Raw genomic sequence first — 14,622 nt, forward strand, 5'->3', positions numbered from 1 at the left:
GGTGTTGGGTGGTGGGTAAGTGTCCAGTCCAAGGGAGGCTGCTGAGGGCTGAAGGCACACCAAGGGCCGACTTCTGTACCCCAAAGTTACCTCTTTGGGCAGTTTACAGCTCCCCTCTGAGCTGGTGCCTGTGAGATTCTTTCTCACACTCACAACCTACCCAGCACCTATGCCCAAGGTTGTGCAGTTGTACTGAGCTGAGCACAAGAGACGTAGCATCTGAGAGAAGTGGGCAGGGGCTGTTCAGCTGCTCCCATGTGCAGATGCGCTGTACTGGCTCAGAACCACCCCCACACAACCTGTTCAGGGAGGACCCACGCTGGGCTTTCCAAGGGAGGCTTAGGAAAGCAAAGCCCTCAGACCCAGCGGATGGCAGAGCTGGGTGGGACTGGGAGCTCACCCACTGAACTCCCAGGAGTCCCTTTCTGGGCCGCCCCTGGGCAGCTGTGGAGAAAGAGTAAAGGCCATGGTCCAGCGGGGATGAAGCACATAACCTCTCTAACTTTACATCTTTGGGCCCAAACAGAGAGGGCCTAGATGTGAAGACTGTAAAATATCACATGTGGTCCAAGCCTTCCTTCAGCAGACAAAAGCATCGCCCAGTGATTACACCTCTTGGCTTTCATCACAGGCAGCTCTGCTGGAAGTCAGGTTCCCAGTCTGGGGTGGAAGCATTTGTCTGCGGCTTGGTATCTTCCAGGCAGCTGGTCTAAGGCTGACATTAACTCCATGGTTGAGCAGCACAGTCTCTAGGGCTGGATGTGTGGCTGGGTGTTCATGGTGGTACATACAGGAACCTTTTGTTCTTGTTTTCCGAGGATGGTCCAAGGTAATATCTAGTGTTATTGCTAATGGTTGACAGGTGTATCCCAGTTAGCGTGGCTTTTCTCTAGCCAGCTTTTCTAACTTAGATTATCCCATTTCTCTAACTACATTTTGCCTCTGGGCTTTTCACCTTTCTTTATTCAGTATATCCATCATTCTTTCTTACTTTGTGGATGGCTGTGTGGCTCTGTGGCTGGCCCCTGGTACCCTTCTCCTTCTCCCTTTTCTTTTCTCACTCCTTGCTCTAGTCCCTAGTTAACTCCTCTTATTTTTTCCCCTGCCAAGCCCACCTATTTCTCTCTCCTGCCTAGCTATTGGCCATTCAGCTCTTTATTAGACCAATCAGGTGTTTTAGACAGGCAAAGTCACAAGCTTCATAAAAGAATGCAACACTTCTTTGCATCATTAAACAAATGTTCCACAGCATAAATGAATGTACCATGTCTTAAACTAATATTCCACAACATTTGGTGATGGGGAATCTTTGCCAACCAATTATCTTTAGGAGGTGGGACCAAGTTAGGGTGTGGCTTTGGCACCTGGCCCAGGTGCCCTCTCTCTGTGTGGTTCCCTCTCAGCACAACCGAGCTTGGACTTCTAGTTCCAGTTTCATGAGTTTTCCCATTACAATAAATAAAAATATAATTGTTTTATCTTTTAGCTAGCCTGGTTATTTCTCAAACCAAGCTAACTTCTATAATTTACCTTATTATCCAAATGGAGAAAATGACTTGAAGTGTGTGTGTGTGTGTGAGTGTGTGTGTGTGTGTGTTTAGGTTGTCCTGCAGGCTCAAAGCAACGGAGCTAACAGACAGAGACACAAACCAAACTCTGAGACAGTTGAACCCTCCCGTCTCCTGCAAAGGTGATTTACTTGGATCCTTCCTCGCAGATGGATGTCTGATCGCTTCAGCTGCTCATGTTCTCTTGGGCTTGTCCCCCTCCTCAGCTGCCAGGGATCCTAGAGAAGATGAGGACCTGAGCATCCCTGTCTGCTAGAATCCACGCATGATCCCACTGTGTGTAGGTCCAGATGGCCTCCTTCAGTCACACCTCCTCTTCTATGTTCTAGCACAGTGGTCCGTACTCTACCTGTCCCCCCACCCCCTGCCCCACACACACATCAAACAGGGTGGCTGCTGCTCCCTGCCTTTGTGGTTTCTGCCTTCAGCACCAACCTCTGCCCCTTCAGTGAGCTGCTCAAATATCACCTCCTCCTGGAACCCTTTGGTCCTGCCTCCTCTTTGCTTCACGTTCTTCACAATAGTGCAAGCCCAATAATGATTACCCTGGTGATACTGTTTTATAATCAACCTTCTTCCGTCCTGGATTGTGAGGTGTCTCCAGTGCAGCCCACAGCCTGTGCACAGAAGGCTGGGTGCATATTGATACCACAAGCAAATGGAGCGGCTCCCAACTTAGTGTGTGGCAAGGAGCTTGGGAGACAGCCCATTTCTAGCAGATGGGAAGATGGGTGTATTCTCTTGATATCTGGGGCTGCACAGGTACTCTCTTTCTGAGTAAAGGAAGAGTGGAGGATTGGGAAAGGTACTGAGGAGGATGGAAAGCCAGGAATGGCTGCCTCTCAGCTAAGGTGGCTGTTTGACTTCGATAAAACGGCAGCATCTGATGGGGCATGGCCATGAACGTGAAGAGGAGGCCACAGAATAGAGCCCCTTATGATTTCGGGGTTCATTGTCTATGGATATTGTGTGGGGCTCCTTTCTCTGACTCTGGAAGCACTGGAAGAACATAGTGGGGGAATTAACTTAAGAAACCCATGAGTCTGGAAAAGTGTCATGGGCAGAAAATACAAAGCTGTCACACGAGCTATTTGTAAGAGAAGACTCTGGGTAGCAAGGACGAGGAGCCGGGCTATGCCTCCCCTTTGAGGCCGAGTGGTACACATTCTGCAGAACTGCTGTAAACAGGATCACAGGTACGCACTGTAAACATGCGTGGTTCAAGCTAAGTGTCGATTCTAGGCTCATGGAAACCACCCCCCACTCCAAAGACAGAGTTTCTTGCACTCACATGGTGGAGGAGACGAGGCGGAACCGGAATCCAGGTCATTCTCACCCCGTACAACCCTTGGGATAAGTAGCCCTTGACAGCCCAGATCTTAGACCTGCCATCTTGGTCTCAAGCCCTGGAACGGTGTAGGTGCCCATGTGCTGTGTCCACCCGACAGATGGTTGGAGGGCAGGGCAGGTCTCTGGAAGGAGCTGGACCTGTTGAGGGGCTGGTAGGTGTGCTCACTTGCTAGGCAGGCCACAGAGAGGAACTGGCCTTGTGTTGATCAGTGTCTGTAGAGCTGGGCTCTCATCGCCCCCAGTGTCACCCGACTCTCCCCGTAAGACTGCGGGACTCCAGCTTGGCTTTTTCATAAGTACTTAGGACTCTACTCTTGGTCCTCACACTTCTGAGGAAAACTGTCGGCATTCTTCTCTTGTCTATTTTGAACACCCTTTACTTCCGTTCTGCCGTGTCCCTCACCAACTTGCCAGACTTTGAGTTCCATTCATTTCCATCTCCAGTAGCTCTGGGGACTCAGCCTAAGCTGCACTCAGAGCTGCCTCAGCGTACCCCCTGCCCCCCACCCCCATGCTGTCTGCCTGGCCCTTGGAGACCATTCATTACCAACAGCGATCTGCTGTTCTCCCCCCTGTTGGTGTTTAAGACCACAGTCTTCACACATGGTTTTTATTTGTGTACTTTTCTTGGAGCCCTAAGCTGTTGGAAGACATTACTCAGAACTAAATTTGGTGAAAAATCTGTCTGGATAAGCAAGGTTGGGTTAAACACACCGAGAATCTGTAACCGCCCCTCTCGCTCCCTAATTGTAAGAGGCTCGGAGTGCCAAGCGTTTGCAATCTGTAAGTCGAGTATTCAGCACCACGCTGGAAAGGCTTCCCGATACATGCAGCCAGCCAACTTCACATGACAAAGCAAGGCTACAACCAGCTGGCTGCCAATGATAAATTAACCTTAGCCATGACTCAACCCTCCAAAGCTGGGAAGCAAACTGACTCCTCCGAAAACAGGGAAAGAGGCCCTGTTATCGGAAGGGGGAGGGGCTCTTGGCTGCAAGTGTGAGCAGCAGGTTTGTCCCCACAGCCTGGGACCCCACTGTCTGCGTCACCCCAACACTCCAGTCAGGCTTGTCTTCTCTGTGCTGATGGCTGAAGGCAGCAAGGCCCAGGGCTGAGTGCTTCATCTTTTTATGTACACTTCCCATCCTTAGCACCACACAAAGGGCTCAGGGAAGTAGCCAACCATACAAAACCGGTGGGTTTTCTTTAATACCCGTGAGGGAACAGGGCGGGGGTTTCTGGAGGAGAGGTGTACTGGTTCCCATTTGTACCAATCTTGCTCAAGAGGAAATTGTCCCTGGGCCTCAAAGCAGAATGACATCAACAACTTGTGTCCTTAGGGAGTTCCTTCAGCCTGGGCGGCTTTGCCCTGGGCCTTTCTCGCTCTCTTTTTAAATGCTAAGTTTTCTATACTTAATGGCTATTATTTTATCTTTTTATGAATTAAATTTGTTTTTAAACAATCTCACACGTGTGCATTGCACGCTCACCACTTTCTATCGTTCCTGCCAACCCTATTCCCAATAAATCTGTGTTTCGGTCTATTCATTTTGCCTTGTGACTCCCTGACATCCCAGGGCTGCCTATGTGCCCATGGATTTGGAAGTACCTGTTGGGCTCAGCAATGGGTACACATCTAAAGATGATTGAAGTGGTTCCCCTCTCCCAGAGTCTATTAATCACAGCTGGTATTTCAGAGAGAAAGGGTGGGGCCCCGTGAGCGCCTCCCCTTCCTTGACCTGCTGATAGGGACCTCTTGGGGTGAACCAGTGTGGGTACCTCCAGCTGTGATGGAATGGCTGCAATAGCCATCAAGTCCACACAGGGGCATTTCCTAGCCTTTCACTCTGGTCTCTGCCTCTTCGGCACCTTCCCAGAGCCTTATGGGTGGTGGGAGGTCTTGTTTGGAGCTACAGGTCTAGCTCTGGACAGGGCTGGAAAGAGCTGGTTGCAAGTGGCCAAGAAGCAGCAGGACTAGCTATCATGCGAGAGAGTTCTTGAAGATGCAAACACGGGTTCTCTCCCTGCAGTGGCCACCTTGCCTGGTCTAAGTGGCGAGGCAGAACGGTATGTCTTTAGGATGTTTGGGGCCTACACAACTATTGACAGTACTGCTTTCCCTGACTTAGCAAGTAAAATGCTGCTTGCCCTAGTGTTGATTTGAAATGTCCCCTGAAGACCTATGTCCTGGGAGGCAGTGGATAGGGCAAAAGGAAACGAGGCTTGGGAGGCAGGCCCTTGGAGGGGATACTTCTGGGACCCTGTTTTAATTAATGTTACTATGACTATGAAGAAACACCATGACCAAAAGCAAGCTGGGGAGGAAAGAGTTTATTTGGTGTACATTTCTACATCATAGCTCATCACTGAAGAAAGCCAAGACAGGAACTCAAGCAGGGCCAGAATCTGGGGGCAGGAGCCGATGCAGAGGCCACGGGTGGGGGTGTGGGGTCGGTGCTGCTTACTGCCTTGTTCCACATGGCTCTTTCAGCCTGCTTCCTTCCGGAACCCAGAACCACTAGCTCAGGGATGGCACCACCCACAATGGGCTCGGCCCTCCCCCAGGCTTACAGGCTTGCTTACAGCCCTATCTTAGGGAGCCCTTTTCCGAACTGGGGTTTCCTCTTCTGTGATGACTCCAGCTTGTGTGAAGGTAACACAGATCTGGCCAGCACAGACCTCCTCTTCCTCTTTGCTTCCTGGCTACCACAAGGTAAAAGCTTTGTTCCACCCTGGCTTTCTACCTCTCATCAAGAGATCTCACATCAACAGAGCCAGCCGGCCACACACTGAAACCCGTGGAACCGTGTCCCAAAGGAAAGTATTTGGCTTGCAGTCACAATGACAGGAACTTAACTTAAGCCAGGGGCGAACACAGGAATACAGTGACATCAGCGCCGCAGTTCACGAGTTCCTTCATAAAGAAGGGACAAGACTGCTTCCACCGCATCAGTGAAGTAGGGGGACACAGCAAGGTAGCCCTCAGGTAATGCTGTCAGGGCGATGATAGGAGCCCCCGCCCTGTCACGTAGCCCTGGACCATGACAGTTTAGTCTTTTGGACTCCGTGAGGTCTCTAATTCATGAATGAGGGGTCTCATAAAGGGACTTGTCCGGGAGCTGAAGGCAGGGCCAAGGGACTCGGACTCCACTCATGCTCCACCTTCCACTCCCGGCCACCCGACTCCCCTGGCTCTGCAAGGTGACACCCACCGCACCGCACCGGATGAAGCTGCCTTAGCCACAGTATTCCAGGTTCTACCTGAAATCCAAGGAGGTCAAAAGAGCTGCTGGGGCAGAGACCATGAAGTGGAAGCTGAATTTGGGATCAGGAGGTGGCACAGGAAGAGGAAATTTACACGAGAAGAGCAGTCCTGGGTGCCTAGAAAACCATTCTGATCTGTTTCTTCCTGTGTCCACGGGGCTCCGTAGAAGGCAACTCTGGCCTGCTGAGGTAAGGAGGGAAGCACCCATCCTGACTGTTCTGCAGGTGGCCATCTTTGGTCTAAAGGAATTGGCTTGCTGCTTTTAAGATGACTTAGAACAATGGATGATGGAGAATGCACCATTTTGTCAAAACAGACGTCTGTAGCATTGGTCTAAAAAGGCTGCATGCCCTCTGACCTCCCATCCTGGCTTGCTCTGCCAAGGGCAGCTGCTGCTGCTGCTACAGTTTTACTCATTCATGTGAAGAAAGCGAAACAATTTCATAAAATAAAGCTACTCATTGACACAAATACATCAGAAATGTTAGGAATGAAATTCATCTTTCTCTAGCTGCAGAAGCATCTTTAAACATGCAATTATAGAATGTTAAAATGTTCTCCATGATTTTATTTTGCTTACATTTATCACCAAGCCACATTTTTTTCTGTTTGTTTTCTTTAAGTGCTAGGGATTGAGCCCAGAACCTTATGTAGGCAAGTGCTCTCCATAGGGCCATATTCCCAGTCTAATATTGCTCCAATTTTAGTAGACATGTTACCAAAGTGATGCTGTTTTTACTGACTTAGGACCACAGAAGCACAGACGTCTCTCTAGCTTCCTTCTCCTTATGAGGCTGTGGAGGCAGCTATAATTACTGGCGAGTGTTTGCGAGATTTCTATGGGCTCCCAGCAGTGTGGGATGACATACGGGAGGTATCCCTTCCAGAGGCTGACGCAGCAGATGTGGGACAAAGCACAGCACAGCGAGGCCAGACAGAGGGCAGCTCCTCCTCAGTCCACCATTCTTCCTTAGGGGAAAGCCTGCCCGCCCTCCTACAGGACAGGTCATGTCCCCTGCTGCTAGGCTTCTGGTCCTGGTCTGGGCATCAGAAGTTGGAAGGAAACCTGCACCCCCATCCCGGCTTCCATTTTAAACTCTCCATAGAAAGAATAAGGTTCTTCTAGGAAGCACTAACCCAAAGATCTTTTTACAATCCAGGAATATCTAAGGCGGTAAAGACATGAAGCTTTATTCATTGTGCATATTCAGCAGGGGTCAATTTCCACACTCGCCCACCCTTCGGGGACTGCCAGGCTCTTCTGCTTCTTATTTCTGCACAGGACACAGCAGAGGACTCCACAGAGCTCGGAGAATCGTTGACCTTCTGCCCACAAATAGTCACTACCGATTCTCATGCGACCTCCCTTCAGCACCGTTTCTAAATGTGAGTTGAGTGTCTGTTTGAAAGCAAGAGCTGTTTGGGCCTCAAGGAGTATCCTGAATTGAGAAACGTAACCATTGTGTCTTGGAATAGACACTGGCCAGAAACGCCCTCAGAAAGATTCTTTCTCCAAAGGCTCAGACGAAACACACCGAATGGAGCTTTACAAATGAAAGGTTGACTTCTAAGAGCTCATGAAACCCTTAGTAGATGACTTGTGGGGTAATATTGCCCCCTGGTGGTTATCGAGCACCATGGCGCACAGAGCCCAACACCAGGAAATTGCTCTCTTTAGCTTGAGCTATTAATAAACGGCTCTGAGAACATCCTCTCCAATGAAGAGCCCAAATTCTTTTTAAAATGGCCTTATAAATGTAAGAAAAATTTAATCTTATATGAACTGAGCTCGAATCATCTACCCACTCAATTTGTATACAGGAAGATGGAATTCTTCAAATACAAGGAACAAAAAACCCCCAAGATATTTGACAGTACAAAAACATTTTACTTTGTATTACTATACTTTGTTAAAAAGTCAGAAACATGTTTGGTCCCACCAGTCCACAGGAAGGACCTAGAGAGTCCACCCTCACGGTCTTTGCTCTCCTGTAGTTGGTTATGTGGCTTTCCTCATGGCCGCTTGTGTCACACTGAAGAGATAGGTGTCATAGATTATGCTTAAGAAGCTGTCATCGTTCTGAAAAACAAAGCCAACAGGCCCAGGGGACTGTCACTTGAGCAGCAGAAGCCAAAGCTTCCTGCCTGGAGCTGAACTGGCCTCGGGTTCAGTGCCTTCCTTACCTCTGCCGTCCGTGCTGACAGCCAGCAGGGTTAGCCTATATGTGTGGATGGAAAGGGGCTGGAGGCAAGGTTGGGACAGAGCTGCTGAATTCTACAGTCCGCATGCGAAGTCCATGTGCTTATAGCACCCGACACAGATAGCAAACCCGCCATGCGGAAGCCAGCTGTGCTGTGTGCAGATGGGCCAGGAGGGATGAGTCATAATGCCTTGGCAACAGCTTAGGAGGTGGCTGGTCCTTCCTAAAATTCCTCCGGGGTGCCCCCATGTCTGTGCAGTTTTGAGCATTCATGGGGATTTTACCCACAGCATGGCTCATTGGTACCTTCCCAAAGGCAGTATGGCTGTTCCCATGACTTGTGGCAAGTCTCTGGCTTTGGTAAACGCACAACAGCAGATAGTCTCTGAGCTCGCTGTCTCACTGAGTTGGGGAGAGAACCCTGGGTCTAAGCAATGGTTCTCTTGGTTAACTCTAGAGGCGCCCCCGCCCACTCAAGTTCGTGGAAGCTTCTACAGCCCTACACTCCCTTTCCCGGTCTCCTCCCTCCCCAGACACACTCACACCATGAAGAAGGAGATGTTATTTCTGCTTTTCCTACAAAGACGCCCAAGTGACTTTTTAGCAATATCAGAAAGCCAGTATCCACAACAAGGAGAAGTGCGACGTGTCTAAGTCACAACACATGGCTTTGGGGTAACGTGACCAGGCAGGGATGAGCCAGAAAAAGCAAGAATCTTTCAAATCTAAATACACGTTTAGGTTTTCCCTTACTGTTCCAGTAAATAAAGGGCAGATATTTGCCTATAATTCTCATGAACTTATTGTGAGCAGGTGGGCCATACTGCTATCGTGGCGTGTGTTTAGGATGAGTAACACACTTAGGCTAGGAGGGCTCATTCTGCTCCCAGACTCGGATGCTTCCTTCTGGCACTGTCCTTTGGGTTCCCTCTAAAACACTATTTTAAAAATGTTTTCACTAATGGGGATTAGACATCAACAGAAGCAGACACCACAGCGGCTGGCCTGCCCTCAGGCATCGGCCCGGCCATGAACACTGCACTTTCAAGACTGCCCACGCGAAGAAGATTCTGAAACACATTAGCTGAGGTGTCTGCTTCTGTGAGGCTCAGACACGATCCTTTCCAAGGCCTATCGTTCACTCGGAAGCGTGCTCCGTTACATGCTGGTCTACTCTCGGAACATTAATTTTCATGGTCCACACAACAGTTGACGTGAACACTGCAAGCGGGCTCAGGGTAACACCAGACCAACATAAGCCTCGGTTTCCTTGTCTGTAGAATCAAATATGAGGGTCTAAATTTTTTATACTTACTTATTCTGTGTGTGTGTGTGTACATATGTGTGGTGGGCTAGGTGTGGAGGCATGTGGTCATGTGGTCAAAAGACAACATTCTCTCTTCTTCCATTAGGGGAGTCATCAGGCTTGGTGGCAAGTACCTTTACCTGATCTCATTGGCCCATATTAATAGGGTTTCCTATAGGCACTGAGTGACTTATTAAGCTTAAAATAGTGCATGACCCACAGTTGGGTATGAGTTCCTATCACTGTATTATCAGAGACACCCAAGGCGGGGCTGATAAGGTGTTCTATCATTCTATCCTCTTGTGAGCAGTGGGTTTCAAAACCATAGCTGAGCTATGTTCACAGCAGTCGTAGATGGTGCAGCTTAAACCTGTAGCTTGCCCAAGATGGCTCTGAGCTTGCTCCCAACAGTGAGCTCCCAGAGTACCCTGGAGGGCCAGGCATCCATCACATGCTCCCTTCTTTTCTGCAGCTGGTAGCTAGGGGGCCTGACTTGTTCCTGCAAGTCACAAATCTCTTGAAGTCTTGACATATATCATACCCCAAGTAGTATTCTAAATATCATCAGTTAACTGTTTAGAAGGTGTTGGTGTGTGTGGGGGTTACTTTTATGACATCCAAAGAAGACATCAGTCAACTTAGTCTGTCATGGGGCCCACTGTTAGGTCAACAGCCTTACCTGGATGAGGTTCAGCAGTGCCTCCTGGAGCTGCAGCCTGGTGAGGGGCCTGCTGGCCACAGTGGAGGATTCCCAGTTCTGTAGGGGCAGAAGGAGGCTGGAGGAGGCAGCAGGAAGTTCTTGGCCTCCTAGGGGCATGAGCCCGGATTCAGTCTCCCTCAGTGGGGCACAGGTGGACTGTGTGAAAACCACAGGGGGCATCAGCAGAGAAGTCACTGGAGCAGGGACACACTGAGCTGAGGTGATCTGCTTACAGCAAAGACATGCACACAAGACAGGGTTAGGAAACAACCCACAAAGCGGAGCTCCAATGATAAAAGACCCTGTTCACAAAGGCGGCAGAGGAGTGCTTGGTTGGAACCATCCCACATCCCGTGGGTGGGAAAGGCGGACAGATCTGTTCCTGTTCCATCCTCAGTGGCTACTAGACAACCCTGGAACCCCCTGTGATGCCATGACCTCTGTGTATGAAGCTAGACACCTGGTGAGAGTTTCATTTTCAGGTAACATGCATTTAGGATTGCCGGCTTTGCTCGGCACCTGCTGTCCACTGCCTTGCCCTCCGAGGTGCCCTCACCTGTGGGAGTGGCAGCATGTGCTTGTCAGATGCACACACAGCTCCCAACCCTAGCTCTTCAAGGAGACTTGTGGGTTTGCCTCCTCTGGTACTTCTCTGCGTATCTACAGAGAGCATGCCTTCTGCTTCTCCTGGCTGGCATGGGGATGGAGACAGGGAAAGGATGAAGATGAGGGGCTAGATCATGGGATGAAGAGCAAGGCATGGGCACATGGAGCCTGGAGCACCATGACCCATCTGTCTGCTGAATCTATCTAATTCCCTTGGCTGGCAGGTCTAAAACTAAGTTTTCTAATGGCTTTCCCAATTATGCAAGTGACATTCTGAACTGGGTCTGACTGACTCCTACAGCTACCATGTGTCTCTAACTCAGGTGACAGAAAGTATCTTATTTCTCAGCCTCCAAGCACTCCAACACTCATAGAAGGAAGCAGAGAGGCAGCAATTTAGACGTGGCTATAATTTTATCATCACTCCCTTGGCATCTTTGGGGGCAGAAAACGGCCCAGAGGAAGACAGGCTCTTGTTTCTTTTAGCGTTCCCTATTTGCTATCCCAAGGAGAGGTGTTGAGAGCTGATGCTCCCAGAGGGAGGAGGGGCACAGCGTGGGCTGGCAGAATGCACACACTCCTTATTTGGTTCCTGACATTTGTGAGAACTAAAAACAAAGAATTGTATATGCAGAAATTTAAGTCTGATTATTAGCCCCAGTTTTCTTATTTTAAATCACCGAAGAGAAATGAAAGCAGCCATTTAAAAGGGGCCAACACCCTGCGGTGCACTGAGAGTGAGGACAAAGCCTCAGTGTGCAACAGAAAGTACCTGCATCTGGGATTTCATAAAGATGAATGCCTTGACCTGGTTCACATACCCAAACATACACGGTTTGTGCCATGGGCCTTTGTTTAAAAAAATGTGAACAATTTTTGAGGAGCTACTATGTGATAAAACATATCAAAAAGACCAACAGTGTGACATATATACATTATGTATATATACATATTATATGTATGTATATAATATGTATACATGTCACACTGTTGGTCTTTTATATATGTATGTATGTATAGATACATACTTACATAAACATACACATACACATATATAGTAAGTAGGGATAACTTTCTGATCTTTAAAGTCAGCACACGTTTTCAGGGACTCTGTGCCAACCCAAGGGAAACAGAGCTGGTCAGACCCTCAGATGCCACTATAGGCAGAAGATCAATAGACCCTGGCTTCTGGTTCCTGACTGTCCCAGGTGCTGACGGGTACAGACCACTATTCCCCAGAAAGATACGCTATTTCTAGAAATGACACTGTGTTCCCTTCTCTGGCAGTTTGTGGGTGGTACACTTGTTTCTGCCTGGTTTTCACAATACTGATCACCTAGAAGGTGATAAAAACAGCAACACCTTTACTGCTATGTTGTTTACTTCAGGAACCTGCAAGGTCGTGGCTGCTGGATGCAGACTCTGCTTTCTCTACTACTGTGTAGTAAAGTGGCGACTAACATGTATGTAGAAGCACTCAGAATCATGCATCGAGTCAAAGAGCAAGCAATAATCAACTATAGGATGAAAACAAAATCAGTCTGGTGTTTCCATCCCAAAATGTTAGCGCCAGCTGCCATGGGTCGTCATAGTCACATCTGGGCTGGTCTTCAGGGCTCATGACATGGTAAAGACTGAACTTTACAACCACCTCTAAATGGCAGAGGACACCAGACTGTAAGAGGAGAGAAGCTTCTCTTTCCAGGCAAGGTGAAAGACAAAGAGACACACCAAGGGGGCTATGGGTAGCTGTTCTCGATGGAAACGCTCCCCATAGCAGAGCAAAGCCCAATGCATTACTATGGCAGCAATCTTCCAGAACATACTTACCTGCAGAGGAGGAGCCTGTTTCTCCATGCTGGATGTCTTGCTGGCCCAGGCTTCTAAGGGCTTTTCTGTCCCCGAGCCCTGGGCTGACACGGGGAACCTGGCTGCTAAGGCTGGCCGGGGGACCGCCTGGAGCTGCTGCTCCTGATGTATGGCCTGGAGCTTTCTCAGCAGCTCCTGAGTGGGGAGCACACTGGGGCTGCTCTCCTGGCTGCCAGAGAAGGGCAGTGCGTGTGCTCGGAGTGCACACTGCTCCTTCCTGAGAGCTTCATGTCCTGGTGTGGGAGGAGGAAGGGGACCACCGAAGTACACCAGCTGTGACCGGGCTGCATTTTGGCCCGGAGTCACCTGAGTGGCTGCAGACAGCCTGGCAAGTGCACAGGGCTTACACTTGTGTGCTGCCCCAGAGGCACCTTGAAGCTGCTCTAGTAGCTTGTGGTTTCTGCAAGTGCTCTGGGCACAGCGGGCAGTGCTCTGTGCACAGCAGGCAATCCTACTGTTCCAGGGGGACCCCAGCTGGACAGGACAGGGAGGAACTCCCCCCACACGACTGGGGCTGCCACTTTCACAGGGCCACTGTTCAGGGTGCTGTGGCAGCAGGCGCAGCCCTGTGTTCCCGACCATGAGTTTCTGAATGGCTGGGCATAGCTGCTTCTCCACTGGGAGTGAGAACTTTCTGGGCTCTTCATAGGGCATGGAGCATGCGACTCCTTGATGAACTAGAAGCTGTTCTTGCTGCTGATGCTGGTGGTGGTGGAGGTGGTGGTGATGGTGGTGGACGAAGGTCTGGGAAGATTTCAGAGTTTCGTGACAGGGAGCTTTGTCTTGTTTCCCAAACAGAGCTGTCAAAGATAAGTGTTGGGGCTCAGGGTCCGAGGTCTGAGGGGAAGAAAAAGATATCCAAAAATAGGCTCACATACTTTGCTTATGGGAGTGGGAGACTGTGAAGCATAACTCAGCTAACTGATGGTTTCTTCTGTTTACAAAGGATCAATGACAGAGGTGCAATTTATTAACTTGAAAAGCCTGAGACCTCTGAAATGTTTAATATCTGCACAGCACTCTCCCCTCCTGGCCCCCAAGGCTGCCGTTACACCAGTTTCTGCTCACTGGATAAGACATGCATGTGATCCTTGAGGGGTCTGCAGCTCACAGATTAGGGGACAAATGACACTGTATAGCCCAAGACTGCACACACTACATGTGCAATCTCTATAGCCAGGGTCCATCTAGGCTCGCTGAGAACAAAAGGTATGAGAGACAAGCAGATGGTAAGAGCTCTGGGCTCCTGGTCGCTTTCCACAGAACCGTAGAGAGCTAAGGCTAGAAAGAAAGGAGGATTTTAATCTAACGCACAGGACCAGATGTGTACAACGCCTGGCCACTCCTCCACTCCTGCCCTCCTGCCCCGGAGCTGGTCCTCCTTCCACACCTTCTGCCTAAAAACAGAAGCTCCGCTCTAAAGTCAAAGTACAAGCTTGGTTTAACTACTAAAATGAAATAAATTCTCATGGAAAGTAACAGAAAGCTAAAATAAGTTAGGAAATACTTCTTTTTTGAAAAATTCAAAACAAGATTTAGTCAAGCCATTTTATGTCTTTGGCTCATGCTCATTTTCAGAAATGATTTAAACCAATTCCTTGCAAACCACCTCTTTACGCAGGAGTAATGATGGAAGAACAGACACCTTTTCTTCACAGGCAACAATGGGCCCTGCTCATCAGCAGATTTTGTCTCAGCTCTCCTGTTCTGAATAGCACAGAACTCACATACCGCCTCAGGCCTGGGGGCTTTGACTA

The 14,622-nt window shown here is 49.3% G+C and overlaps 1 protein-coding gene across 10 annotated transcripts in view; it reads right to left on the reverse strand.

Annotated features, from left to right (window-relative positions):
• Window positions 1–5,232: 5,232 nt before the first annotated feature.
• Window positions 5,233–14,622, reverse strand: part of Dcp1b (decapping mRNA 1B) — a 44,096-nt gene continuing 34,706 nt past the window's right edge. For 5 of the 10 annotated variants that reach the window (XM_075983001.1, XM_075982998.1, XM_075983002.1 and 2 more), the window contains 3 exons: window positions 12,827–13,702; window positions 10,370–10,618; window positions 5,239–8,263 (listed from right to left, as the gene is read on the reverse strand). In XM_075983001.1, coding sequence (XP_075839116.1) covers window positions 8,183–8,263; window positions 10,370–10,618; window positions 12,827–13,702 — 1,206 coding nt within the window. In that variant the 3' untranslated portion in view covers window positions 5,239–8,182. Of the gene's footprint in view, window positions 8,264–10,369; window positions 10,619–12,826; window positions 13,703–14,622 lie in introns of all 10 variants that reach the window. The other 5 variants (XM_075982999.1, XM_075983008.1, XM_075983000.1 and 2 more) reach the window with 4 other exon arrangements.

This window comes from Microtus pennsylvanicus, chromosome 8 (genome assembly GCF_037038515.1).
Source record: "Microtus pennsylvanicus isolate mMicPen1 chromosome 8, mMicPen1.hap1, whole genome shotgun sequence".
NCBI classification, from domain to species: domain Eukaryota; kingdom Metazoa; phylum Chordata; class Mammalia; order Rodentia; family Cricetidae; genus Microtus; species Microtus pennsylvanicus.